The following is a 26,659-nucleotide window of genomic DNA, read 5'->3' as shown; positions in this document are numbered from 1 at the left end:
GGTGGTAGCTCCCCACGAAATATTTTTCATACGCTATACTGTTTGCCAACAACTAATGTTCCTTGAACACCAGAAAAAGTACACCCTCAGTTCTTCGATTATTACCACAGCAATCAGGCAAATAGTAAGGCCAGATAAATCATACCAAAATTGTTTTCTCCAAACTCTGTCTGAAGCATTGGTGTAATTGCATATGCTCCATAGTCTGGATCCTTGGAATAAAGTCTTAAAAGATCAGTTTAGCTACTGGGGAATAGTTTTGCATTATTTGCATTCCATACAATCTGTCTACATGCTGGAATCCTGGCTACTGTTACCATGATTGCAAGGAGCTACCTTTGTGTATGTGTGTATATGTGTGTGAGAGAGAGCTGTATCCTAGCAGCAAAATTTGTCTTCTCTCGCCACATTCTGAGGGACAGTGAGTGACCCTGTCATACACACACAACACACACACACACACACACACACATTTCACCCACACTAACATGCTACTGCTTCACACAAACACACAGTTACTGTGTTATTGTTAATATACTATATTCTGATTTGCAATTATTAATTATTGTTCCTCATGTTTTTTTTTTGTTGATCCAACAAGCTTCCGCAATACAAGAGAACTAATTTGTCATGCAATAAAATAATTTTGAATTGATTCTTCATATTGTTCAAGCACTTTGAGCTACATTTTATGTATGAAAGGTGCTATATGAATACAATTATTATTATTATTATTATTATTATTATTATTATTATTATTATTATTATTATTATTATTATTATAATATTACAATTTCATCTTTAGCCCAGACCGGATAGTATTTTTTATATACAGTTGTTGCTCCAACAGTAATAGTCCACTGCATATAATCCAATGAAAAAATGAAGAATGAAAGTTAGCATGAAGAATTGAAAAGTTATTTTCCAAATATTAAAAATAAGGCATTTTGCGGATGGCTCAAAGGCAGCTTGCCATTAGCTTCATATGCACAACTGCCGATTGCATCCCCCAGGATGTAGGAGGGTTCAGCGGGTTAGGGGTCTACATTTTATGGCTCTCTAGTGACCCCCCACTGAGTGAATCAGGGTGCCCACAGACAAAGGCAGATATTCCTCAGAATCCATTCTAGCGAGCTTAGCTGTAGACAGTGGTGTGAAAAATGCATAGCATCCTACCCGAATGGCAAAATATCAGTTCGTTTTTGAGGCTGATATCCAACTAACTCATTTGAAATGGGGAAGTGGGTTTATATACAGTCCCCTCAAAAAGTATTGGAACAGTAAGGTCAATTACTTTGTTTTTGCTATACACTGAAGACAATTGAGTTTGAGGTTAAAAGATGTACATGAGATGACAGATCTAAATTTCAGCTTGTATTTCCTGGTATTTTTATCTAGATTTGTTAAACAATTTGGAACATATCACCTTTTTTATGTGAGCAAAAGTATTGGAACATGTGACTGACAGGTGTTTCTTGTTACCCAAAAGTTAGATGGATTGGTTAAATAATAAATTGTTCTGAATGTCTACTCCTGGATTTTGCCTTGGGTTTTGCCTGTGAAGACTGCATTTGTGTTAGGGAAGATAAACCAACATGAAGACCAGAGAGCTGTCTTTGGGAGAAAAGCAAGCAATTTTGAAGATTAGAAAAAAGGGAAAATACATTACACAAGCATTGGGGATAGCTTGTACAACAACTGAAAAAGAAAAGAAATGCTGGCGTACTGAACAATAGACATCGAACAGGTCGACCAAGAAAACAACAGCAGTTGATGAAAGAAACATTGTGAGAGCTGTGATGAAAAACCCCAAAACATCAGTCAGTGACATCACAAACAATCTCCACAGGGCATGGGTGACGGTATCTCAGTCAACCATTTGAAGAGAGAGCAGCAATACAGAGGCTATACCACAAGATGTAAACCACTCACCAGTAGTAAGAATAGGAAGGTTACATAGATTACAATTTTCAAAGAAATACAGAGATGAGCCACAAAAGTTCTGGAACAAAGTTTTATGGACTGATGAGACCAAGATTAACTTCTACCAAAGTGATGGAAAGGCCAAAGTATGGAGAAAGAAGGGATCTGCTCATGATCCAAAACATAAAAGCTCATCTGTGAAGCACGGTCGAGGAAGTGTGATGACTTGGGCTTGCATGGCTGCTTCTGAAGTCTACAAAAACATTCTCTCTGCCAATTTAGAAGAAATGTGTCCAAACTAATTGGGAAGAACATCATCATGCAGCAAGACAATGACCCAAAAAACACTGCCAACACAACAAATGAATTCATTAGGGTTTTCAGCTGGCCAGGTCAATCACCAGACCTTAACCCAATTCAGCATGCATTTCACCTCCTGAAAAGGACCCTGAAACAAACAACAACTGAAAGAGGCTGCAGTAAAAGCTAGGAAAAGCATCACAAAAAAAGAATGCCACAGTTTGGTGATGTCAATGGGTCACAGGCTTGATGCAGTTATTTGCAAGCAAGGGATATGCTCCAAAATATTAAAGGTACAATAGGTAATTTTGGACCCTGAGTTTGGGTTTGGTGTATACTCTTGGCTGTAGGGTTTGCACATGAACACAGCTGTGGTTGCAGGTGACATTTCAAATTAGGGTGAGAATTGGATATATACTCAATCTTTAGAAGGTAAAAAATAAACAAATAAATAATCAATTTCAAACTTGAAAGAACTATATGATTCATAAAGAAAATGTTTTATATTTAGAGATGGAATTCTCAAGCATAATTTAATTTTTTAAGTTTTTTTTAAAGGTTTATAAAACTGAACTGTACCTCAAAATAATCTACATTAATAGATGTTGTCTTTGAGCCAACTGGTAGTTTTCCATTAGGAGAGGTCTGCCCTTCTCATCTTTCTATAGATGCGAGAGACTGATATTTTTATTCGGCCACCCAGGATACATGTGAAGCGCCTCTCTATATTTAGATGTGTGTCTCCCTCCTCCAGCAGACCGAACTGTGACCCACTCTGGCCCTCTGTGTTACGTTTTACAGACAAAGGCTGCCTACATCCCATATATGCACTGCTCCAAGACACTGCTCTTCAAGCCAGTTGTGTGAGAATGATAATGTCTTGTTTCATGAGTATTCCTGTGTTTCAATCATAACAAAAAATTGCATCATTGCAATTGCGGAAACATTCCAAATGTTTTAATAATCAGTTTATTAGTATAATGTTTAGCAAATAATTTACAATCAAATGTATTATTTTATTTATTCCAAGACTGATTATATCTTGTCAAGTTTATATCAACTGAACCATTTTTTGAGACATATATCAAAGGACAGTAAATCGCCTGGGCGATATATGTTGAAGTTCTATAATTTATCTCAGTTTAGATTGGGAATGGAGTCCTTGTTCCAGTAATACACGCCCTCTATCTGTCGAAATGACGTAGCTCTTCCGACCGCTCTCTTTCCTTATATGGTTGGGTAGGTGTCGGGTTTCCGGTATGATGTCATTTTTTCACCAAGTTAGGGCAGAGCAAATTTACAGAATTTCAGATAACCTACGAATATCAACTCATGAATATATTCCGTCTTTTAACGTACGTGTAGCTGCTTATAGGACATGCGACGAAAATACGAATAACCGAATATAGAAACGTGTTTTAAAAACGGGGTGCATCAGTACTAAAAAAAAATTCTTGATAAATAAATACATTTGACAGGTTGTCCCTGTAATATTAAAAACTTTAAAAAATCTGGAATGCTTTCCAGTTTTTCTGGGTGTCCTTATACTTTAATGTCGGTCTATTTCACTGCCTACGATACCCTACTAACACTTACTTCACAAACAGTCATCAGTTTTGTAAATGATCAAAAAGAGCATATTTCAAATATTTCGTATAGACTAAGCCACACGTCTTTAAGAAGATGACTGTGGTCATTTTAGTGTAGCGATTTGTAAGCGGTCAAGAGTTTGAATATGATAGCCTGTTACTTTACGTTGCAGCAGCATGGAGAATCTTTGAAGGGCTTTGACTCCCTCTGCTGGACTGCAACTTCATTTGAAAGAAAGTTTAATTTATTTTGAACGTGAACAATTGCCCCTGGATTTGAAGTCTATTTTGTTTAGCAGGTGCACGCATTAGAAAATAATGCTATAATTAACTTAACCGTGTTATATTAAAGAGTCAAATAGTTATTGATGTCGTTCATATAACGTGATAAGGTGCGTGTCCTATATAATTTATGAAGAGATTAAATTGTACAGTATAGTGGATCACGTTATGATGAGTGTTTACCTTTACAGATTATGCAGCTATATATATATATATATATATATATATATATATATATATATATATATATATATATATATATATATAATACTAAATAATTTTCTTTCAAACTAGCGAGGTCCAATGTCACTCCCTTTCAGTGTTCAATATGAGTGAATATTAAATGCATACGTCTTAATCATTTAAAACATCTTTACCAGACTGTTATTGTTAGTTATACGAAATATACGGAGTATTATGCTGAGTGGTCAGGTTGTCATGTCAACGAAACAATGCTATAGGTTAACCATAAAAGCCTAAAATAATGCTATAATCTTTCATAAACTCATAATTGTAACACTATTTATGGCGCCCTTGCTGTTATGTTAACTTTCTTAATGTTGATACTGCAGTTTAGCATAGCCTTGTTCCCATTACATTTTTTAAAAGGGATAAGGCATTTAAAAAAAAAACTATGCTTTCTTTCACTTATTAATTAGATTGAATTAGCAGCAGAAATAAGTCTTCATCTTTGATTTCATTGACATGTGTTTGCTTACTCCACTGACCCAAAGCTCAACCTGAGAACATATAAGACTTTCCCATATTACATGCCCTAATGTAGTCATAATACAAAACAAAAAATCTGCAAAATATGACATTTTGCAGATTGAACTGTGGAACTGTGCAAATGGAATTGATTTAGTTATGAACTTTTTTAGACTATTCTGATTAGTCTGGGGCTAATGAGCGCAATTCTGCTCAAAAAGTGTTGTTTTAAAGAAAGACACAGGCATGGATAAAACAATACAGACAATTTTCTTCATTTTAGATGGTTTATTATGCTTCTTAAATATCGATTCGTTTCTGAGATTCTCAGAAAACAAACATAAAAAAAGTATACTGTTTTATTACAAATGGTAAACTTAAGTACTCCAAGTTCATTATATATACAAATAACAATGAGTTAAACCCCATTAAGCAACTTTAGAAAAAGAAAACTCATGTAGCATTTTCTAACTTAAAGAACAATTCAATACAATTAAGAAAAAAGTACATGTATAACTCAGAACTCAGGCAGCTTTTATATCAAAAGTATTCAGCCTTTAGAACACGCCTTTCAACTGGCGTAACAATACAGGCAACTATGTCTCTATTGCAGTTTTTGTCTTAATTGTTTAATACTGAATGATCTTCGAAGGTTAGGTCCATGCAAAACTTGGTCGAAATGAGTTAAGTCTCTCTTGTATCTTGTCAAAAACAGCATGAAACAGAACAATACGAAGTTGTGCTGTTTGCTGCTGTTACTTTTATCGCCGGCAAACTCAACTTGCGAAATTCTTCTCCTCAGTTGAGCCGGAACTCCTGCGCGCACCGGAGCGCGAGGCACTCGGGCAGGCAGTCCCCTCCAGTCATATGCTGTATTCTGTCTGACCTCTGCTATATAGCCTGTAGATACAGCCATCAATTTCGTCCCTGTTTTCTTTTTAGGTTAGTCTTTGTGGCGCTTGCAGCTTTCGTTGATCTCCTTTTCAGAACGTCTGCAACTGCTGTGTCAACATAAGCTGGCATCCGCTGTTGACATGATTCATTACCTTCTGTTTGAGCTGGGCAACCTGCTCCCGGAGCATGTTAGCTGTAGAAGCCAGTTCAGAGTTTTGTGATTTCAGATTCTTTACTTTATCTTCCAGTCTGGAAATCCGCTCCAGCTTCCTCTTCCGGCACTTTGAAGCGGCGATTCTGTTCCTCATGCGCTTTCTCTCGGCTTTGATCCGTTCTTGACTTTCCATATCGATGGGAGACAGTGGAGGGGTCTCACCGGGCATCTCTGGTACGGTCTGTGGCTCCTCTTTAAGCGCCTGCAGTCGAGGGTGCTGAACCGGTAGCTGTGTGCTCATATGATGTTGTGGCGGGGCAGACGAGTAAGTCATCACAGGATTTGCGTTGCTGTAGCTTGGCGCTGGTGCACTGCTGATGGCTGGATTGAACGTGTTGAGGTCTGCGTACACCGGTGGATCGGAACGCATGGTGGAGTTGTAGACGTTTCCTCCTGCCATGGAGGAAACAGGTGCCATAGTGCTGTTTACACTCGTTTGGGGTGCAGTCGTGACATTGGGCGCATTGGGCATGTGTTGGTGATGCAGCTCCGCCAGTGCCCTCACGAAACCCTCGGCAAACCCCTCCTGCTCATCTGTGACATTCTTCGGACAGAGAAATTGAGTTGGGGTCGGGGTAGTGGTAATCAAGCCGTTGCTTGATTGGATGATGAGTCTTTCCAACTCTGGGGAGGCCAGCTTTAGCAGTCCGACATCTGGCGAAGTCAATATGTCGTTAGCTTTCGCTCGCAGGTGAGGTTTTAGGTTCCCAGCGGGGTCCGTGAGATTGAGCGTCATGCTTTGTTTCAAGGCTTTGTGGTTGTATCCGTAGCTGGCGCTGTCATGTTGGGAGAAAGCGGCATTTAGCGAGTCGTCGTAGAAAGTAGTTTCCATCTTGGTAGACATAGAAGAGTAACCACAACTCAGTTCAAAAGTCTTATTCACAGGGTTTTCCTTTCTGTCTTTTGTTTCAGTTGCAGTTTCCAGAGTAGAACTCCGCAAAAGTTCGAGTGAAGAGCCCTCTTAGTTTCTTGACGCTTGCAATCAAATGAAAATGAGCGATTCCATATAATTGCTTTCTCTCAAACAATTTACTGATTTGTCAGCAAGTTCAACCGGACAATTCTGCGCAGCCCGTATTGAGTCCAGTCTTGAAACTTCAAACTGCTCTCGGCGTAACTTCCTCCAAGTTCAGTGAATCAGTGTTTTCCCTCTGAAAATATTCAGACGAAAATCGCTCTAAGTTCAAAAACGTCTCTGTTGTTTGACGGCTTTCCGACAGCCCCCGAAAGAAACGTGCTAAGTGCTAAAGTTTGTATTTGGTTTATACACCTCTTTCGGGTAAGGTGTTTTACTCTGCTATGATCTGTATACTCTGAGCTCTTCCAGCGTGGAGGCAAACCTTATCTGCTACTGCTGCCACACTAAAAATAGCAATGATGTCATGCCTGAAGTCTCTTATTGGCTGGAGGCAATGTACTGGGCGTTCCGTTATTTTCAGATAAGGCGCGTTGCCTAGACGACTACCCAGAAGATTCTTCTTCTCGCGGTGGCTGATGGGATGAGGTAATGCTGTAAGTTGAAAACGGTGCATTGTGGGATTACGTATTGTTTTTGAATATCTGGTTACCCGCTCAGCTTTACAGTCAGTGGCGGGATATATATAATTGTTAAAGGCATAGGGGCCTATTATTGTCTCGTCAATCTGTATCAAGACGACTTGTAACTTCGTAAAAGTCGGCACAACCGAAAGAAAAACAATAAAATATATTTTTAAAGTTAGTAAAAGGTTTGATTATAAGCTCACCAGGCTAGCATGATACCAAGCAAACTTTATTCATACATTATTTACTTTTTTTAATTTTTATAACACTACCATTCGAAAATCAATGTATTCCTTTTTTGCCAAACGAATTGTCATGCTGGGTTAGGGGACCCGTTTGTCAAAATGGGGTCAATCAATGTGTTAGGGCGTCTGATTCAAAGCTGTGGAAAGGTCCAGTTACCCTTGCGTTTTCAGACTAATAGAATGAAAAAGGGGGCGTGTTTACAGCATGCCTTGCATTGCCTCAGTCGTCTCTGTGACACGGTTTGAGAAATCATCTCAAAAGTACGCACTGCCTTACTAAAATAGTTTAAAAGTATTCTAAGAAAGATAGTTGCTTAACTGCAATACATTCTAAACAAATTATATTGAATCAGCCCAATCACGAAGTCTGAAGTATCTTGATTCGATCGTTTGTGTTTTTGTTGTTACATTTTAATCATGTATCCTGCAGTGATTTCATTTTTGTGGTACTGGTGTTCAGTCTTACTTTGAATTTAATAGTTTTGTTTTGAATGTTTGATTGATTTATTGACATGTATTTATGCTTGTGTGTATAAACTTGCCAATTAATCACAGTTCAATGAAGAGTGGCACTCAGGCTCTCAGGAGCAGGGGCTTGGGGTGGGTGGTGCTTTTGCATTTTTATGCAAAAAGTAATTTCTTGCATTCCAAAGCCTTAAAAAAACACACACACACACACACACACACACACACACACACACACACACACACACACACACACACACACACACACACACACACAAAATGACAGTTAAAAAATAAACATCCAACTATCATAAATTATTTTTGGAAAATGCAATTCAGCCTGTGTCTCACACCAAAAGCATGAGAGTTGGCAACCCTGTTGGCGATTTAATTCAATAACCTGTCAAGTGCAACATGGCATTTTAACTCAATATAATTAGCTATGAAACCTGTTACAGGTTTTAGATTCTGCTAAATCTTGAACATCCTTTTTAGAATGTTGACAAAATTTATAATATAACTTTATGATTCTTAAAATGACTGAAACCCTGATAATGGTGGGTCTATAACCTATCTATATCGCCTGTAGTAATACCCAGTATAGCTACAGATGCCCAGTACCAAATGTTATGTCAATAAAGATAATTATTGTTAGAGATCGCATGTAAGCTCTGTTTAACCTGAACAAATCATGTTAGTTCTTATTCGTGGATTGAAGGCTGATTTCACACATTTTAAAGTATGAAACTGGGCTACTTGCTCCAGGTCAATATTACCTGAGGTGAAGAGTAGTGCAAGCATGTGTGATGTATGGCAAGTGCTGTCAGGTGAAAAGGTATGAAGACAAACAAGTACTGTATGTCAATTTGAAACCTCTGCCAAATTCAGCAATGAAGGCTGCTTTTTAAAATGTTCACATACCTGAATATTTTATGATTTAAAGAACATTTGAGCTATAACATAGTCTAATTAGCTATATTTAATCTGGTTAACTATTATACACACATAACCACACAAAATAATATTGGTACCAGTTACTGAGAACTACTATAAAACTCACAGTTAACTGAAAAACATTTGAAACTGTCATGCTGTGATATTTTTTCAGTATCATAAAAATGAACGTCAGCATTTATATTTGAGATGGGACAGCTTGGGGAGAGTAGTAGGTTTTTTTTTCTCTCTTCGTTTTTAGTTGTGGTATGCACTTTACATATGTCCCTCAACAATTTCACTTCGTTGCAACAGCCTCAACCAAGCCTTTATTCGGCACGTAAACATGACTCGGCACTTGACTTCGGACGCCGCTAAAAACCTTTTTGGTTTTGTTTCTGGAAGCGGCGACGTGGCTGTATTCTAACCCCATCTTGCAAACACATTACCATACGAAGTGTCAGTAACGAATTTTGTAGCAGTCAAGTGAATCAGCAGTCGCCAGGATGTGGCACCGTGGACATGTTAGCTTGTTAGCTAGAAAACGTATAAAGCAAGATGGTCCAAAGCTAACGTTAGCTAACTGTGATAGGCAGCGTGTTGGCACTTAACACATTTATTTTTTTCACAAACGTAAGTTAATCTTGTGAATGCAGTTTGTCACTTAGCTAGCTAATGAGCTGGCTAATTGTACAAGTTAGCTTTACGGCTATATTGGACTAATGTTACAGTTATAGCGCGTTCTGAGTAGCTAGCGTTATAGTTAAGTTATAGCTAGCTGGGTTGGTAACCAAGTAAGTTAACTTATTTCACAGTTTTTAACGAGGCAATGTAAGTTAAGCAAGCTAGATAGCATATTACCGTTCTTTATGTTACACAGCTGCAACATATATAAACAACGTTTTCATAACGATATAACTTCGCTGACTAGCTAAAACACAGGCCTAATTTTGTTGATGCCTACACTTGGACTTAGTTTTCGAATGCACTCTATAAACTGTCAGTCTGCTTTTACTTTAGCTTATGATTTGAAAGAATTAAATATGATTCATGATAACAATCTAATGCTAACCTAGCTATAAGGCGTTATTTGTATTTGATATTTGCTATATGTTTAGCTCGCCATTTTGACTGTCCATTCCTTCCACCCAGGGCCCAGACTGAATCCCACTGATGGGAATGATAAACCTCACTGTTCATTGCACTGTATCATTTAGTACAGTGCAATAGCAACAGGAAAATGGCCAGTATTAATTGTGGATTTAATGGATTTCTTACCAACTAGCTCAGCTAACCTTATATGACTCTTTAGCAGTGACACAAGTAGTGGATTTAACTTGAGTCTACTTCATAGATGAAATTCACATTTATGGTTCAGTAATTTATTTCTATAATAGTTGAAAATGTGATTTGATGTAATTATTTTAAAACAGCACACAATGGCAGTATCAAACTACATCATCATTCTTAATTACTGTTTGTGGCAAAAGAAAAATAGCTGTAAGTAAAATAACTTTGACCCATTAGAAGTGATAATGAGCAGTGTATTAATTAAAAAGTTAATTATATTGTTACATTACATTACATTACATTACAAGGCATTTAGCAGATGCTCTTATCCAGAGCGACGTACAACGAAGTGCAGATCAAACACAAATACAAAGAGGGAGAAGAGGACCTGAGAGGACAGTACGGTTCCCGAGTCCTAGCGTGACCATACAGATACAATCGGAACCCAACTTACAAATGACCATACCACAGTTGGCAGCTAGAATACCCTGAGTACAACAATACAATACAAAGCACAACAATATATATATAACTCTTGGTGGTGCATATGTCTTGATAAGCGATTGAATATATACAGGGGCTGATCCCTTAACTGCCTGGCTATTGTGTATGCGCATGTGTTTGTGTGCACACTTGACTAGAGTGACCCCAGTTTTGTGGCAGTTGCGTGGTGCCTTGGACCTCCTTAGTTGTATTTCTTATCTCTTGGTGATTCTCAGTGGAAATTTGTAGTTCTAAAGGGATATAATGAGTGTTTTAAATATCTGCGATTAAATATGCATATCTACATGGTGTATTTGTTTTCTGTTTTGCTCATATAGTTAAATCATTAGGCTAAATATTTACAGCATAGTTGTGCTCTGTATAATAGTGTGCTACATAATAAAGGTTAAATGAAGGAAGAGAACCAACCAAAATGATATCCTTACAGAGCATAAGGTAAAATTTAAAAGAATGTGCACTATGGTAGTTAATGGAAGGAACTGCTGGAATATCCACACTTCTTTTTCCAGGAATACAACTGTAAAACTTTCAGTTACTTTTTCTTGAATGAAAACAAAACCGCAATAATACAATGCTTCAGTCTGCTGGAGGGTGTTGGAAAATCAAGAGGAGTCAATCTGTAGCTGAGAATAATGTCACAAGATCCAATAGCTTTAGGCTGCACAATACATTTTCAGCAGTTTTAGGCCTAGTGACAGTTCTGGTTATGAACATGTCTGCATCTGCACATGTGTTTTCTTGGATGCCTCAATCAGAAGAATCAAATCAATTGTTTTTTAACTACGTTACTGTAGGCTGGGCCTGTTGGGACAATGTTAGGAATGGTGTCTGGTATGGATTCACATGGATGCAAATTTTTAAAAAAGTTCTAAAACTACATGTTTTTGGTTTTTAGCATCATTCTGAGTAAACTCTAGAGACTGTTGTGTGTGAAAACCCCAGGAGATCAGCAGTTCCAGAAATACTCAAACCAGCCTGTCTGGCACCAACAATCATTCCACAGTCAAAATAACTGAGATTACATTTTTCTCCATTCTGATGGTTGATGTGAACATTAACTGAAGCTCCTGACCCACATCTGCATGATTTTATGCATTGCACTGCTGCCACACAATTGGCTAATTAGATAATCGCATGAATATGCAGGTGTACAGGTGTTCCTAAGAAAGTGCCGATTGAGTGTGTGAGATATTTTTTGTAACTGTTATTTATTACTTATTCCTTGTAAAAATACTAGTTATTCTTAGTCGTTTCAGTGTTTTTATTTTGGCCATAGTAAGTTTTGCAGATGCAAGAGAAAAACTGAATTGTATTGCCAAATGTTTAACAGTGAAATAAAACGAAAACATCTAAGGAACAGTATTGAAAGATAATTATTTGCAATAGATGTAAATAAAAGATATGCATACTGTAGGTCTAAATGTTTTTTCAACCCTGTGCAACCAGGGTCAGGTGCCTTAGTGTTAACCTGGTAAACGAAGTAACTTAAATGGCACTGATTAAAATTGATTGATTAGAAATAGAACACAGAATATCTTCCCAGCCAACAAGTTTTTACCAGCAGTCCATGCTGCTGCTGTAGTCATCTTGATTTTGATTTTATATAAGATGCAAGACAATTTGTGTGGGAGAGGAAAGAAACCATAAGGGGTTTATAAGAGTCCTCCCCTAAATTATAAGCACGCGTCTTCCACAAATGATTGCATAATTGATAAACAGAGTCCTATGCTATTTTTGCAGGTATGCATGCATAATAGCATGTCTACTCAATGTTGTTGACAGGTCGCAGTCAATGTCATCATAGAAGTGAAATCCTAAAGCTCTTCAGAGAGCTGAGAGAGCACATTAGTGTATGTAATGTAAGGAGTGGGGCCTCTGTGGTGTACCTTGCCACCCAACCAATGTTTAATCTGCCTGACGCTCTGCCAGCTGAGAGGGGCAGCCCACCTCTTTTAACCATGCTCACACTCATGGAAAATGGAGCTTTGTTTAAGCAATGCAATTTTAACAAGATCACACTCCCAATCTCACATATGCATAAAATGTGTGTAGCTTGTCATCTGGCCTGTTGTAAGGTAAAGCGACTCACAGGAGCTGGAATTGTCTCCACGGTGGTCTTCGTCTGTGGTGGGTCTGGTGGAAATACTGTCCATTTACACTGAGCCCATAATCCCTGTTGTGATGTGCTGAGACTGTGAAAACAGGATCCCTGAGCATTAATTTGTATGAAAAAAGTTACTGTTATATCCCCCCTGACCATTAAAATGCCAGAATTTTTAGCAGTAGATGCAGTATACGGACCTGGAGTCACCATTAAGCTGATTCTGTGTCAAATTTATGGTTGTCCAAATTCAAATGGTTTATGATTATTCAATATAAATTGCTGTTGCTGGGTGTCTTCATATTAGGTTTTTATTTTGTCCAATATTTTTTCCTTTTATCAATTCCCTGTCAAAACTGTAGTATCAGGGGAAATTATTAGGTATTTATTACACTTTTTACTTATCTTTTGCTGCTGTAGAGGTAAATGGTTGGCATTTATTTTGCACCTTTTTCCAAAAAATTATTTAATTTATATATAAATAATTATAAAAAAGTTAGCCGATTAACCAAATGTCATTGATAATTAGATTCAGCTGTTTGAACACGGCCATGCTTGACTGCAGCCAGCTTGGTTGAATTTAAACCTCGCTCATATTGAACCTTGCCCATATTGAACCTTGCCATTAGTGTAAGGCAGTCACCACAAAGTTTCTACAAGCACGCAATGCCACAATCAAAATAAATTGCAGAAGAGATGAGAAAAAAAGCTGAAGTTGGACTATATCAATTTGTAAATAATTCAGATGTGTACCTGTTCTGTAAATATATTATCGTTTGTTGCCAACAATTTCTCTTCTTCATGACACATTTATTATCATATGATTGTAGTACTGTAATTTCATGGGCAACAGGAAATTATGTTGAAATTATCACCAAATGGAATGTCTGTATTTTATTATCATTCTGTTCCTACATACTTCCTGGTTCCTGTGCAATAGACTGTAATTAGTGGTGTAGTTTATGGACTTCATACCAGAAATCACTGATATTTCAGTGGGGAGGATGACACTAATGCTGTTGTGTATTTCTTGCCCCATCTATTTATCGCTTACGTTTATGTGTAAATACTGTCTGAATTAGGAGCTGTACCAGGGATGCCTGACCGTATATGTTACCAGTATAAAGGGATGCCTGACCTTGGTGTAAAACAGTGCACAAAGATACCTTTTATGAAATTCCATTGTCTCATCAGAATTTAAGTCACTGTATCAGTTTAATTTCAGTAGAATGTTACCAGTATCAACTTATATTGAACTTTTATCCTGTTATTTATTTGTTCATCAGTTTATTTATTTGTGTTTGCTTGCTGTGTCTTATGATAGGACTCATTCTTTAATGTTGTCTAGTAATTTAATTGTGGTGAAACAGTCAATCCTGTCAATTTCTTGGTGTCTAGTCTAGTCCTTTTCATTTCATTGACTAGAACCAAAATAGCAGGTGTTTCATGAAGAGATGTACTACCTTGACTCTTGGGCTCTCTCATTCATATAGTTTTGTAACATGCTCATGAGACAGACACAGAACTGTTTGCTTACAACGGTGTACTGTAATGCTTTAAAAAACATGTTTTGCATTCCTCTATTTAGTCTCCTTCTTTTGAATTAAACTGCATTAAAGAATTATAAGATGCCTCGCTATGGAAATCTGAATGATGCATGAGGACAAGAAGAATGAAGAGGCCAATTCTTAGATGGAATTCTCTAAAAAAGAAAAAGTATCAAGTATAGTCAAATCTATTGGTCTCAGCTCAACGTATGGTGGCTTGTGGTTGGAAAATGTACCCCCTTGCATTCTGATGCCTGTGTGGTTATTTATTGAACTTCTGCACCAGAGACTAAAAACATATTCTTGAGATTCCACAGTTCATGAGCTGGCAGCAGCTGCTCCTAAAGCAGCTGGCTGTGCTCTTACCCTCTGTAGGTGGGTCAACATCCAGCATATTCCTTAGTATACAGTACATCTTATCTGGTTAGCATGAGCAGCAGTCTCATACTGAATCACTTCTTTATCTGTAGTCTTATTATGCGATCATCCTTTGATTGTGAAGCTGCTGTTGGTATATATATATATATATATATATATATATATTTTATTTCAAGCTGTTAAATTTGTTTAATACCAGAATCTGCCAGAATCTGTAAGCTTTGGATGAACTTGCATCAAGGCCAGACATACAGTTAGGTCCAGAAATATTTGGACAGTGACACAATTTTCATAATTTTGGCCCTGTACGCTACCACAATGGATTTGAAATTAAATAATCGAGATGCAATTGAAGTGCAGACTCTCAGCTTTAATTTGAGGGTATTTACATCAAAATTGAAGGAAGGGTTTAGGAATTGCAGCAATTTTCATACATAGTCCCCTCATTTCAAGGGACCTAAAGTAATTGGACAAATTAATATAATCATAAATAAAATGTTCATTCTTAATACTTTGTTGAGAATCCTTTGCAGGCGATGACTGCCTGAAGTCTGGAACCCATGGACATCACCAAACGTTGGGTTTCCTCCTTTGTGATGCTTTGCCAGGCCTTGACTGCAGCTGTCTTCAGTTGTTGTTTGTTTGCAGGTCTTTCTGCCTTAAGCAAGTGGAATGCATGCTCAATCGGATTGAGATCAGGTGATTGACTTGGCCATTGTAGAATATTCCACTTCTTTACCTTGAAAAACTCCTGGGTTGCTTTCGCAGTATGTTTTGGGTCATTGTCCATCTGTACTGTGAAGCGCCGTCCAATCAACTTTGCTGAATTTGGCTGAATGTGAGCAGACAGAATGTTCCTATAGACTTCAGAATTCATGCGGCTGCTTCCGTCTTCTGTCATATCATCAATAAACACTAGTGACCCAGTGCCATTGGAAGCCATGTATGCCCATGCCATCACACTGCCTCCACCATGTTTTACAGATGATGTGGTGTGCTTCGGATCATGAGCCGTTCCAAGCCTTCTCCATACTTTTCTCTTCCCATCATTCTGGTACTGAGACGGGTGCGTGGGGGTTGGACCCAAAATGCACGACTCAGAAACAATAGTAATATAAAGACCCCTCAGGGCTTTATTCGGGACGAATCCCAGGAGAGTAGTCAACACAAGTCCATACACGTAGATCCAGCCAAACAAAAAGTAAACAAACAAAAAGCACGGTGCCGAGGGAAGAGGCAAACTCGTAGACGGTAGACCTGCAGGGAGGTCCGGTAGCAGGAGAGCTGTCAGCGGGGCAGATGAACAGACGGACGGCAGGCAGAGGCGTAGTCGTGGACGAAGCGGGAGTCGAAACCATGAAACAATCAGCGAAGCAAAAGTACAAAAACGGTAGGCGAGGACGAAGTCAAAAAACAAACGATGGTCACAAAACAGAAATCAATAAACAATGGTCGGTAAACAGGCGTGGATCGTAACGTGTAATCAATGGTAGTAAATGCTCAAGAGTTGCGTGGTAAACAGAGGCAGACAATTTCGCGAAGAACAGTTGCGCGACTGGGCTATAAATGCGGGTGTAGACAGGTGTAGACAATTAGTTAGAGCGTAGCAAGGAAATGGAAAACAGGTGCGATGGATGACAAGTTTAACAAGGAGATTAGTAATCGTTAGTAATAAACCTATCCTGCCCTAGCATTAGTAAATTAGTAAATGACATGCACGAGAAACGTAAGGTAACATGAACACATGATTAGTCTTGTTAGTTTCTACCCAATCCTGATCTAGCGTTAGTCGTTTTAGTAAATAGACAAATGGAAATAATTAGGGAGTGAAAGACAGAAGGAGCGAGAGAGAAAAGGCGGAATGCAAGGTTTGCGGAAAGACATGTAAAAGTGTATGCATAAACAACGACCAGTTAACGTAACAATAAACATAAATCAAAACATAATACAAAACGAAACTAAGACGATAACCATTCAACATAACAAGGTAATATAATCGTAACGAAACATAACTAGACATGACGAGAAAATAAATCGTAACAAGAAATAAACTAACAACATGATGAACCTAGACTAACATAATACATGATAAGACACTACGTGACTAAGACAACATGAATAAACATAAAACATGGCGAGACAGACCTGAAACGTGACAGGACCCCCCCCTTAACGACCGACTCCTGGCGGTCCTTGGAATTTATCAGGGTGGTCACGATGGAAGTCTCTGATGAGCGATTTGTCCAGAATGAGACTGGGAGCGACCCAGGAACGCTCCTCAGGGCCATAGCCCTCCCAGTCAACCAAGTATTGAACCCCACGGCCCCTCTTACGAATGTTCAAGAGTTTGTTAACAGTAAATGCAGGGTGGTTGTCAATAATGCCGGAAGGATGTTCTCTGGAACCTCACGCTCAGGACAGGTGTTAAACTGGCGAGAAAGGGCGTCAGGCTTAACGTTCTTAGAACCCGGGCGGTAGGTGAGTGAGAAGTTGAACCTCCCGAAGAACAGTGCCCATCTGGCCTGTCGGGAGTTCAGCCTCTTGGCTGTTTGGAGGTATGCCAGGTTCTTGTGGTCGGTCCAAACAATGAACGGCTTCTCGGACCCCTCCAGCCAATGTCTCCACTCCTCCAACGCCAGTTTGACTGCCAGCAGTTCGCGATTTCCGACATCATAATTCCTCTCCGCCGGGGACAGCTTCTTGGAGAAGAAAGCGCAGGGGTGTAGTCGGTTGTCCGCGGCCACCACCTGAGAGAGCACAGCTCCCACCCCCGAGTCGGAAGCATCCGTCTCAACCACAAACTGGCGGGTGGGGTCGGGGTGAACCAGGATGGGAGCGGAAGAGAACAGTCTCTTGATCTTGGTGAAGGCCGTCTCAGCTTCGGGGCTCCACCGGAATGGCACCGCAGGGGACGTGAGCTTGGTTAGAGGGGAGACCACTTGGCTATAGGATCGGATGAACCTTCGGTAGAAGTTGGCGAATCCCAAGAAGCGTTGGAGTTGCTTACGTGAGGTGGGTGTGGGCCAGTCGGTGACCGCCAGAATCTTCTTGGGATCCGCCCTGATCCGTCCCCTCTCCAGGATGAATCCAAGGAACTCAACTGTGTCAGAGTGGAAGACGCACTTCTCCGCCTTGATGAACAATCTGTTCTCTAGAAGTCTCTGTAGCACTTGCCTGACGTGGTTCTCATGATCCTTGGCATTATTAGAGTAAATTAAGATGTCATCCAGGTAGACGAACACATGGCGGCCCAACAAGTCCCGAAGAACGTCATTAACTAGGGCCTGGAAGACAGCAGGAGCATTGGTGAGGCCGAATGGCATGACCAGGTATTCAAAGTGTCTGAGAGAGGTGTTGAAGGCGGTCTTCCATTCATCGCCCTCACGGATACGGACCAGGTGGTAAGCGTTGCGGAGGTCCAACTTGGTGAAGATGGTGGCCTCGTGAAGTGGGTGGAACGCGGAGTCCATCAGGGGCAGAGGATACTTGTTCCTCACCGTGATGTTGTTCAGCTCCCTGTAGTCGATGCACGGGCGTAGGGAGCCATCTTTCTTCTGAACGAAGAAGAATCCCGCATCGACGGGAGAGGAAGAAGGGCGAATTAGTCCGTTAGCCAGGCAGTCACGGATGTATTTCTCCATCGCCTCCCTCTCTGGTCTGGAGACGTTGTATAGACGACTTGAGGGAAGTGACGAACCAGGAAGGAGCTCGATGGTGCAGTCGTAGGGTCGATGAGGCGGCAAAGACTGAGCTTGTGTCTTGGAGAACACTGTGCCCAGGTCATGGTAAGGAGTGGGGACCCTCTCCAGGGAGGGTTTGGGAGTCTGTGGTAGAGCTGGCACTCCCTCTGCTGGTGGTGGGGCGGAACGCAAGCAGGACAGATGGCACTTAGGATCCCATGCTTGCACTTGGTTAGAACTCCAGTTGATCGTGGGGTTGTGTCTCTGGAGCCAGGGTAATCCCAAGATGAGTTGGTCATTGGGGGACCGGATGACGCGGAACTGGATCATCTCCCGATGGTTCCCAGAAATGATCAGTTGTAAGAGAATAGTGATGTGCGTCATGCGGCAGAAAGTCCTTCCATCCAGCGACCGCGCGTTCTCAGGGTGGGGTAGAGGGAGGGTGGGGATGTTCAGTTCGGACACCAATACTTCGTCAATGAGATTGGCGTCCGCTCCAGAATCCACCAACGCGTTAATCCGGGTTGTTCTGTCGGGCAGAATTAACAGAGTCGTGAGCGTGGGACGATGGTTGTCTCTGTCAGACCCCTCATGTCTGTCGACAGCTCTTACTTCCACAGGTCTCCTGGTCTTGAAGGAGCACCGAGCCTGGGTGTGACCCGGCCTCCCACAGTAGAAGCACGAACCGGTGGTTCCTCGGTAGAGATCCTCGTACCGGCCCGGGACAGGTCCATGGGTTCGGATCCCTCAGACTGCTGCTCCTCCAGTCGAGGACTTGGCCCCTGCCTGGGGTAATGGTTGCCAGGAAGGATCGGTCTCTCCGACCGGCGTTGTCTGGCACGGTTGTCCAGGCGGATCGTGGTGCGTACGAGCTGGTCGAACTGGGTGATGGGGTCCAGTCGCGCCAACTCGTCCTGGAGCGTCTCCCTCAGGCTGGCCAGGAAGAGATTCGCCAACGCCACATCGTTCCAGCTAGTAGCCGCCGCGAGGGTGCGGAAGTCAATGGAGTGGTCTGCCGCGGTCTTCCGTCCCTGGCGCAGAGCAATCAATCTCTGGGATGGCTCCTGGTCGCTGGATGCGTGTTGGAAGACCTTCCGAATCTCATCGGCGAAGACTGGGTAAAGAGGAGGGAATGAATCCCCGGACCACACCGCTGTAGCCCAGTCCAACGCCCTCCCCTTGAGTAGCCCCATCACGTAGCCAATCCGACGGTCGTTGCTGTTGTAGGTCTGGGGCTGTTGCTTGAACACGAAGTCGCATTGTAGTAGGAAAGCCTTGCACCTCTCAGGTTCTCCACCAAACCTCTCCGGAGGGGGTTGTTGGGGCTCTCGGAAGTGGTAGGTTCCCGTGGGGTTGAGCGCTGGGGATGTGGGTGGGTGGGAAAGCTCCTCCCGTGGTTGTGGCAGGACTGCGACGGCGAGCCCTTTCATCTCCGCACACAGTTCACGAATCTCCAGGTGAAGTTCGGAGATTCCTTGTGAATGCTGCCGGACGATGGCTCCTTGTTCCTGGAGGGCGTGGAACAAGGCAGTAGAGTCAGCAGGGTCCATTGTGGCGAAATTGTTCTGAGACGGGTGCGTGGGGGTTGGACCCAAAATGCACGACTCAGAAACAATAGTAATATAAAGACCCCTCAGGGCTTTATTCGTAGTTAGGGATAATTAGGGAGTGAAAGACAGAAGGAGCGAGAGAGAAAAGGCGGAATGCAAGGTTTGCGGAAAGACATGTAAAAGTGTATGCATAAACAACGACCAGTTAACGTAACAATAAACATAAATCAAAACATAATACAAAACAAAACTAAGACGATAACCATTCAACATAACAAGGTAATATAATCGTAACGAAACATAACTAGACATGACGAGAAAATAAATCGTAACAAGAAATAAACTAACAACATGATGAACCTAGACTAACATAATACATGATAAGACACTACGTGACTAAGACAACATGAATAAACATAAAACATGGCGAGACAGACCTGAAACGTGACAGGTCCAGGTTGATCTTAGTTTCATCTGTCCAAAGAATGCTGTTCCAGAACTGGGCTGGCTTTTTTAGATGTGTTCTGGCAAACTCCAATCTGGCCTTTCTATTCTTGTGGCTTATGAATGGTTTGCATCTTGTGGTGAACCCTCTGTATTTGCTCTCATGAAGTCTTCTCTTTAGGGTAGACTTGGATAATGATACGCCTACTTCCTGGAGAGTCTTCTTCACTTCACTAGATGTTGTGAAAGGGTTCTTCTTTACCATGGAAAGGATCCTGCGATCATCAACCGCTGTTGTCTTCCGTGGACGTCCGGGCCTTTTTGTATTGCCGAGTTCACCAGTGCGTTCCTTTTTTCTCAGAATGTACCAAACTGTTGATTTGGCCACTCCTGATGTTTCTGCTATCTCTCTGATGGATTTTTTCTTTTTCCGCAGCCTAAGGATGGCCTGTTTCACTTGCATTGAGAACTCCTTTGACCGCATGTTGTGGATTCACAGCAACAGCTTCCAAATGAAAATGCCACACCTGAAATCAACTCCAGACCTTTTACCTGCTTAATTGATGATGAAATAACAAGGGAATAGCCCACACCTGCTCATGAAACAGCTTTTGAGTCAATTGTCCAATTACTTTAGGTCCCTTGAAATGAGGGGACTATGTATGAAAATTGCTGCAATTCCTAAACCCTTCCTCCAATTTTGATGTAAATACCCTCAAATTAAAACTGAAAGTCTACTTCAATTGCATCTCGATTATTTCATTTTAAATTCATTGTGGTAGATTACAGGGCCAAAATTATGAAAATTGTGTCACTGTCCAAATATTTCCGGACCTAACTGTACATTCGGTGATTGAATTCAAATGACAGAGCCATACATTGTCACTGTACAGTAATAGTATACATCTGGACAGGACACATTTGGCCTAAGGGTTGTGTGGAGTTAACTCCAGTTTCATTAGTTGCTCTCAGTGATGAGCCAGGTTGTACCAGATGTCACCAGTGAGAGACTGACTTCCCTGCCATTTCTGTAGTACTGTGGCCTGTGGATTATAGTTACTGCTTCACGGTGTTGCTGTGTTGCTGTGCTTCTGGCATGCAGGCCACAGAGGCATAACTGGTGATTCCAAATGTCCCAACTTTGTTCTTTTTCTCTCTCTCAAAGAAAAGGAAAGTAAAAAAATAAATCTTACTTTATTAAGTAAATAATAACAATATTTGTCTGTGCTTCCTCATTAATTATGAAATAATAATTATTTAATGGTTTTCAGACTACATGGGAATTTTTTTGTGTTTTTCTCTTGGTGAAGGATGCACACACCTATTATCCTCATATACAATGGGGGAAATAAGTATTGAACACATCAACATTTTGTCCAGTAAATGTATTTCCAAGTGAAATTTGCATCAGACTTTGGTATTAACTCAAGAAATCCAGACAAAAAATCTAAACATTAAAGTCCATATGTAAATAAAGTTATGTGTAATAAAGTGGAATGACATAGGAAAAAAGTATTGAACACACTAACTGAAATTAATTCAATACTTAATGGAGAAGCCTTTGTTTGTAATGACAGCTTCAAGGCGCTCTCTGTATGAAATAAATAATCGCCCGCAGTATTCAGATGTGATTTTGGCCCATTCCTCTACACAGATTGTCTTTAAATCTTTAAGATTGTGGGGGGCCCGCTTGTGAATCTGGATCTTCAGATGCTTCCACAAATGTTCAATTGGGTTTAAGTCAGGTGATTGACTGGGCCATTCCAACAAGTTGGTTTTGGATGCTTTGGATGGTTGTCCTGCTGGAAGGTCCACCCACATCTCATCCTCAGCATCCTGGTGGATGGCAGCAGGTTCATCTCAAGAATCTCTCTGTACATGGCTCCATTCATTGTTCCTTCAATGATATGAAGTCTGCCAGTACCACGAGATGAGAAACAGCCCCACACCATGATACTAGCACCTCCAAACTTCACTGTTGGTATACTGTTATTCGGGTGATGTGCAGTGCCATTTCTCCTCCAAACATGGTGTGTTGTGTGACAGCCAAAAAGTTAAATTTTGGTCTCATCTGACCAGAGTACATGCTCCCAGTAGTTCACTGGCTTGTCCAAATGTTGTTTGGCAAACTTTAAACGAGCTTCAACATGTCTTTTTTTCAGTAGTGGAGTCTTGCGGGCTGAGCGTGCACAGAGGCCATGGCGGTGGAGTGCATTGCCTACTGTCCCTTCTGTCACAGTTGTACCTGCTGCCTCCAAGTCTTTCTGGCTCTTTGGCTACTCTTCTAAGTATCCTTCTGACTCCCTGATCAGAAATCTTGCGAGGAGCTCCTGTGCGTGGCCGGTTGATGGTGGAGTGATGTTGCTTCCACTTATGGATAATGCCCCCAATGGTGCTTACTGGAAGATTCAGAAGTTGTGAAATACGTAGCCAATTCCATTTTCATATTTTGCAACAATCTGGTTGCGAAGGTCTCGAGAGAGCTGTTTACTTTTACCCATCATTAGATGTTTCTTGTGTGGCACCTTGGTAACAAAAAAAAAAAACCTTTTATAGCCCATCAATATATTCTAACCCAGCTGACATTAATTTGCACAGGTTGGAGGTAGAGTTGCCTCCTAATTAGTTATGGTTTTCAGCTGGTTCCTTGCCTTTCCTTGCTGTGGTGTACTGCTTTTTCTTAGTGTGTTCAATACTTTTTCCTGTGTCATTCTACTTTATTACACATAACTTTATTTACAAATGGACTTTAATGTTTAGATTTTGAGTTAATACCAAAGTCTGGTGCAAATTTCACTTGAATAGGCTCATTGGAAATACATTTACTGGACAAAATGTTGATGTGTTCAATACTTATTTCTCCCATAGTAGTTTTTCAATGCGCATCACATTTGACTGAGTTTGATTTTAAGTTATCCATAAAGCTTATGTCATTAGTCTTTCTCTCCACCACCTATTTGTCCTGAGCCTGACATGCTAGCTCTTCTAAGTTGGCTTACTGTTGGTGTGCCAGACCCACAATGCTTCTGCTTTATGTCTCCACACAAAAGGTGTGTCCTCTGATTCTTAGAGCATGGACACTTGCAGACGGAGTTCACAATCAACACATTTTCCTTTTCTGTTTCTTTATTTCTCATGCCTGCGGTTGTTTTCACTATATGGGTTTATTTAGGGAAGCTGTTTTCTCTGAAGATGTAATGCCTAACATATCCTGCATGAATTCTCTCCCTCCATCTCTTTTTTCTCTCTCACAACTTCACAAGCATCTATCACTGCTACAACAGGCAGGAAATCTGCTGCGTTCAGAACAGCCCTTCTGCTGCACTCTATTGTTTTTGTGTTTCTTGTCCAGGGGAGCCCTGAGCACGTGTGAGCGGGTGTTCTTCCTGTGGTCGCTTACTCGCTGGGCTCTGACCTCACACACAATGAAACACAGAAAGAAACCTCCACAACACTGGAACACACCCTCCCCTCTTAACCCTCTAAGCACACACATCCAGTCTCTCTGTCTCGTGCTCTCTCTCTCCCTCTCTCCATATATACATTATTTAATTCAATTGAATGCACAATGAGTTTTAGGTTTGACTAAATGTAATAATATTTTCAAGCAATTAAGAATGAAATAAGACAAAAGACATTAATACAATCATAGAATTACTGGAACAAGAACTTGTTCATCCAGGTGTTCCCTGAAACCACTGTACATATACTGTCAGTCCATATGTATTTGGACATGTTTTTGTTGTTTTGACACATTTTGTGTTGTTTAGGCTGTGTACTCCACATTGGTTTTGAACTGAAGCAATGAATATGAAGTACCCTTAGCTAAACTAAAACTGACAGTCTGCACTTTAACCTCATATTTTTATTTAATTTTGAATACAATTTGCTGGAATACAGAGCCAAAACAACAAAATTGTATCAGTGTCTAGATACTTACAGACTGCAGCGTAAATAAGTGAGGTAGACTGCTACACAGCTAGAATTATTTCAAGGGTAAACATGTGCTTTCAGTAAAAGTATCCTCATTTATATCTTTATTCATGATTCTGGGATTCCCAGTCATACTGGCCATACTTAATGCTTTTTGTGAGGGCAAATGTCCTCTTTTCATTCTGCACTCCTCCACTTGAACCGCGACAACCAATGTGATGGAGAATTGCACATCCGATGCAGCAGCCATTGGCAAACACTCAATTGACAAATGGAGTCACGATTGTGTGATGTGGCAGGGAAAGCCTGGCTGATGGAAACCCTCCTTCTGGGACAATGATAGGACCAATTATACAAGTATATTCCTGGTCTATCATTTTCATTCTGTCTTTCTGAGAAATATGGCACAATATATGCGTATACTGTACGTTTAATTATGGTTAGGTTGAGTTTTAAATCTTAATATGTTACACTGTCCAAGTGCACATACAGGCAGATGATGAGTTATACAAATAAGGAGCATGTTGGCTAAGTGAAACAAAGCAGTTCAGTGAAGAGTTGACCATGTGCAGGTCTGGGAGACTGTGACTTTATGACGCATGTTTCAGTTTCTTTTCTTTGGCTGCATGTCAAAATGATTACCACTTACACAAAGGCCTTCCCCTCAAGAACAGTTGTTGTTTCAGCTGTTAAAGAAAAAGCCCCTCGATGAATTGTTTTCTGGACCAGCTTTGTCCGAGCAGATATTGTTTTTAGAAGCCTTGCTTCCACATCTTTGATGAGAAAAAAAAAAAGTTGAATGTGTTTAGTGAGAGATACTCAGAGAGCCATTTTCATATCTTGGCAAAACACTGACTTTACCTATTCAGTGTGCTGCCTAGTCACTACCAAATCATGAGATGTAATCAGAGAAAACTGAGGTTGTGATTTTGTTTCAGTTTGTGCTGTTGTGAAGAATGGAAAATGAACATTTCTGAGAACATTTAAATCAGTATCTGTGCAGTCCCAGGGTTTGCCCCAGTTAACCCCTATGCCACTCCACGTTTCCCCATATTAGCTGGGCAGTTGGAAACCTGGCTGCAGATCATATGGATCATATGGTTTTCTTTTGATGAAAAATGGCTGATTTCAGATAGATAGGTGAACAGCAGAGGAATGCGTAGGGAGAAAGGAAACAATCCCTGAGGGCAGGAAAGATGACAGTGAGAAGTATCTGTCAGCAAGTGGTCTTTTACATGTCATCGGTCTCCTTAATGAAATCTGTGAGTGAGAGGTGTCCTGTCCCTGCATGAGTGTCTCTACGCATCCACTGCCAGTGGGGCAGGGCCAGACATTGGCTCTGGGTGGGTGATGAACTTGCTTGCAGCTTTTGATGAGAACCAGGTCTCAGGCCTTGCTCAGTCCATCATGCAAATCAGTCTCACTCAGTTCTATACGTATGCTGATTTAAGGTTTAGAAAGAAAGTGCATTTTCAGTTTAACCCCGTATGAAAGGCTAATGTAGCCAAACGTAGAAACATAATGGCGCTGTTGTGCTAGGTCACACTCAGCACTGCATGGAACAAGCCAGTGACTGAACCAATTTGAGGGGATTTGCTTTTACTTGAGAGGATACCACATACTGTATATAGGGCTTGTTCAGATGGAAGCCCTGAAACTTGAAATGGAAGCACAAAATTTCAGCAACTCAAATGCAATCATGTTGCGTGTTTATAATTCTTTGTTGTGAGGGTTTTGGCATCTAAGTGTGATAGATCCTGTGGTCATTATATTTCCTTTGAAAATGAAGGAATGTTTGGAGTATAGGCATGTTATAATTATTTACAATACAAAAATATAGTAAATGACAGATTTATATTTTATCTTGTCTTGATTCACTATATTTATGTATAATTTATGTGAAATCCTGCAATGTGTTTTGCTTTAGAGTGAGATCTCACAAATGACTCCACCCCAGTGTCCAGTGTCTGTCTCTGGCAGGTTTATTTTCTTTTTACTACCATAAAGAGCTAATTTAAAGCTAGATTACATTATTGATATAGTCTACCAACTTGACATTTAATCAGTCTTCCAATGCCCTTCACCTTTGAGAAAATAAGTATGTGATACCCCCATCTGGTCTGATGACATGTTGAGA

At 40.6% G+C, this 26,659-nt stretch overlaps 1 protein-coding gene across 1 annotated transcript; it reads right to left on the bottom strand.

Moving 5' to 3' along the window:
* Positions 1 to 5,070: 5,070 nt before the first annotated feature.
* Positions 5,071 to 7,250, bottom strand: jun (Jun proto-oncogene, AP-1 transcription factor subunit). Its single transcript, XM_061238727.1, has one exon. The coding sequence runs from the start codon at positions 6,752 to 6,754 to the stop codon at positions 5,786 to 5,788; it is 969 nt and encodes a 322-aa protein (XP_061094711.1). The 5' UTR covers positions 6,755 to 7,250; the 3' UTR covers positions 5,071 to 5,785.
* Between the last annotated feature and the right edge of the window lie 19,409 nt (positions 7,251 to 26,659).

Source organism: Conger conger, chromosome 4, assembly GCF_963514075.1.
Source record: "Conger conger chromosome 4, fConCon1.1, whole genome shotgun sequence".
Lineage (NCBI taxonomy): Eukaryota > Metazoa > Chordata > Actinopteri > Anguilliformes > Congridae > Conger > Conger conger.
Note: the sequence above shows the minus strand (reverse complement) of the source record. Positions and strands in the feature narration are given on the sequence as shown.

Excerpts from the sequence above, each read along its gene's own strand:
- jun (XM_061238727.1), bottom strand. The coding sequence starts at position 6,754 with ATGTCTACCAAGATGGAAACTACTTTCTACGACGACTCGCTAAATGCC.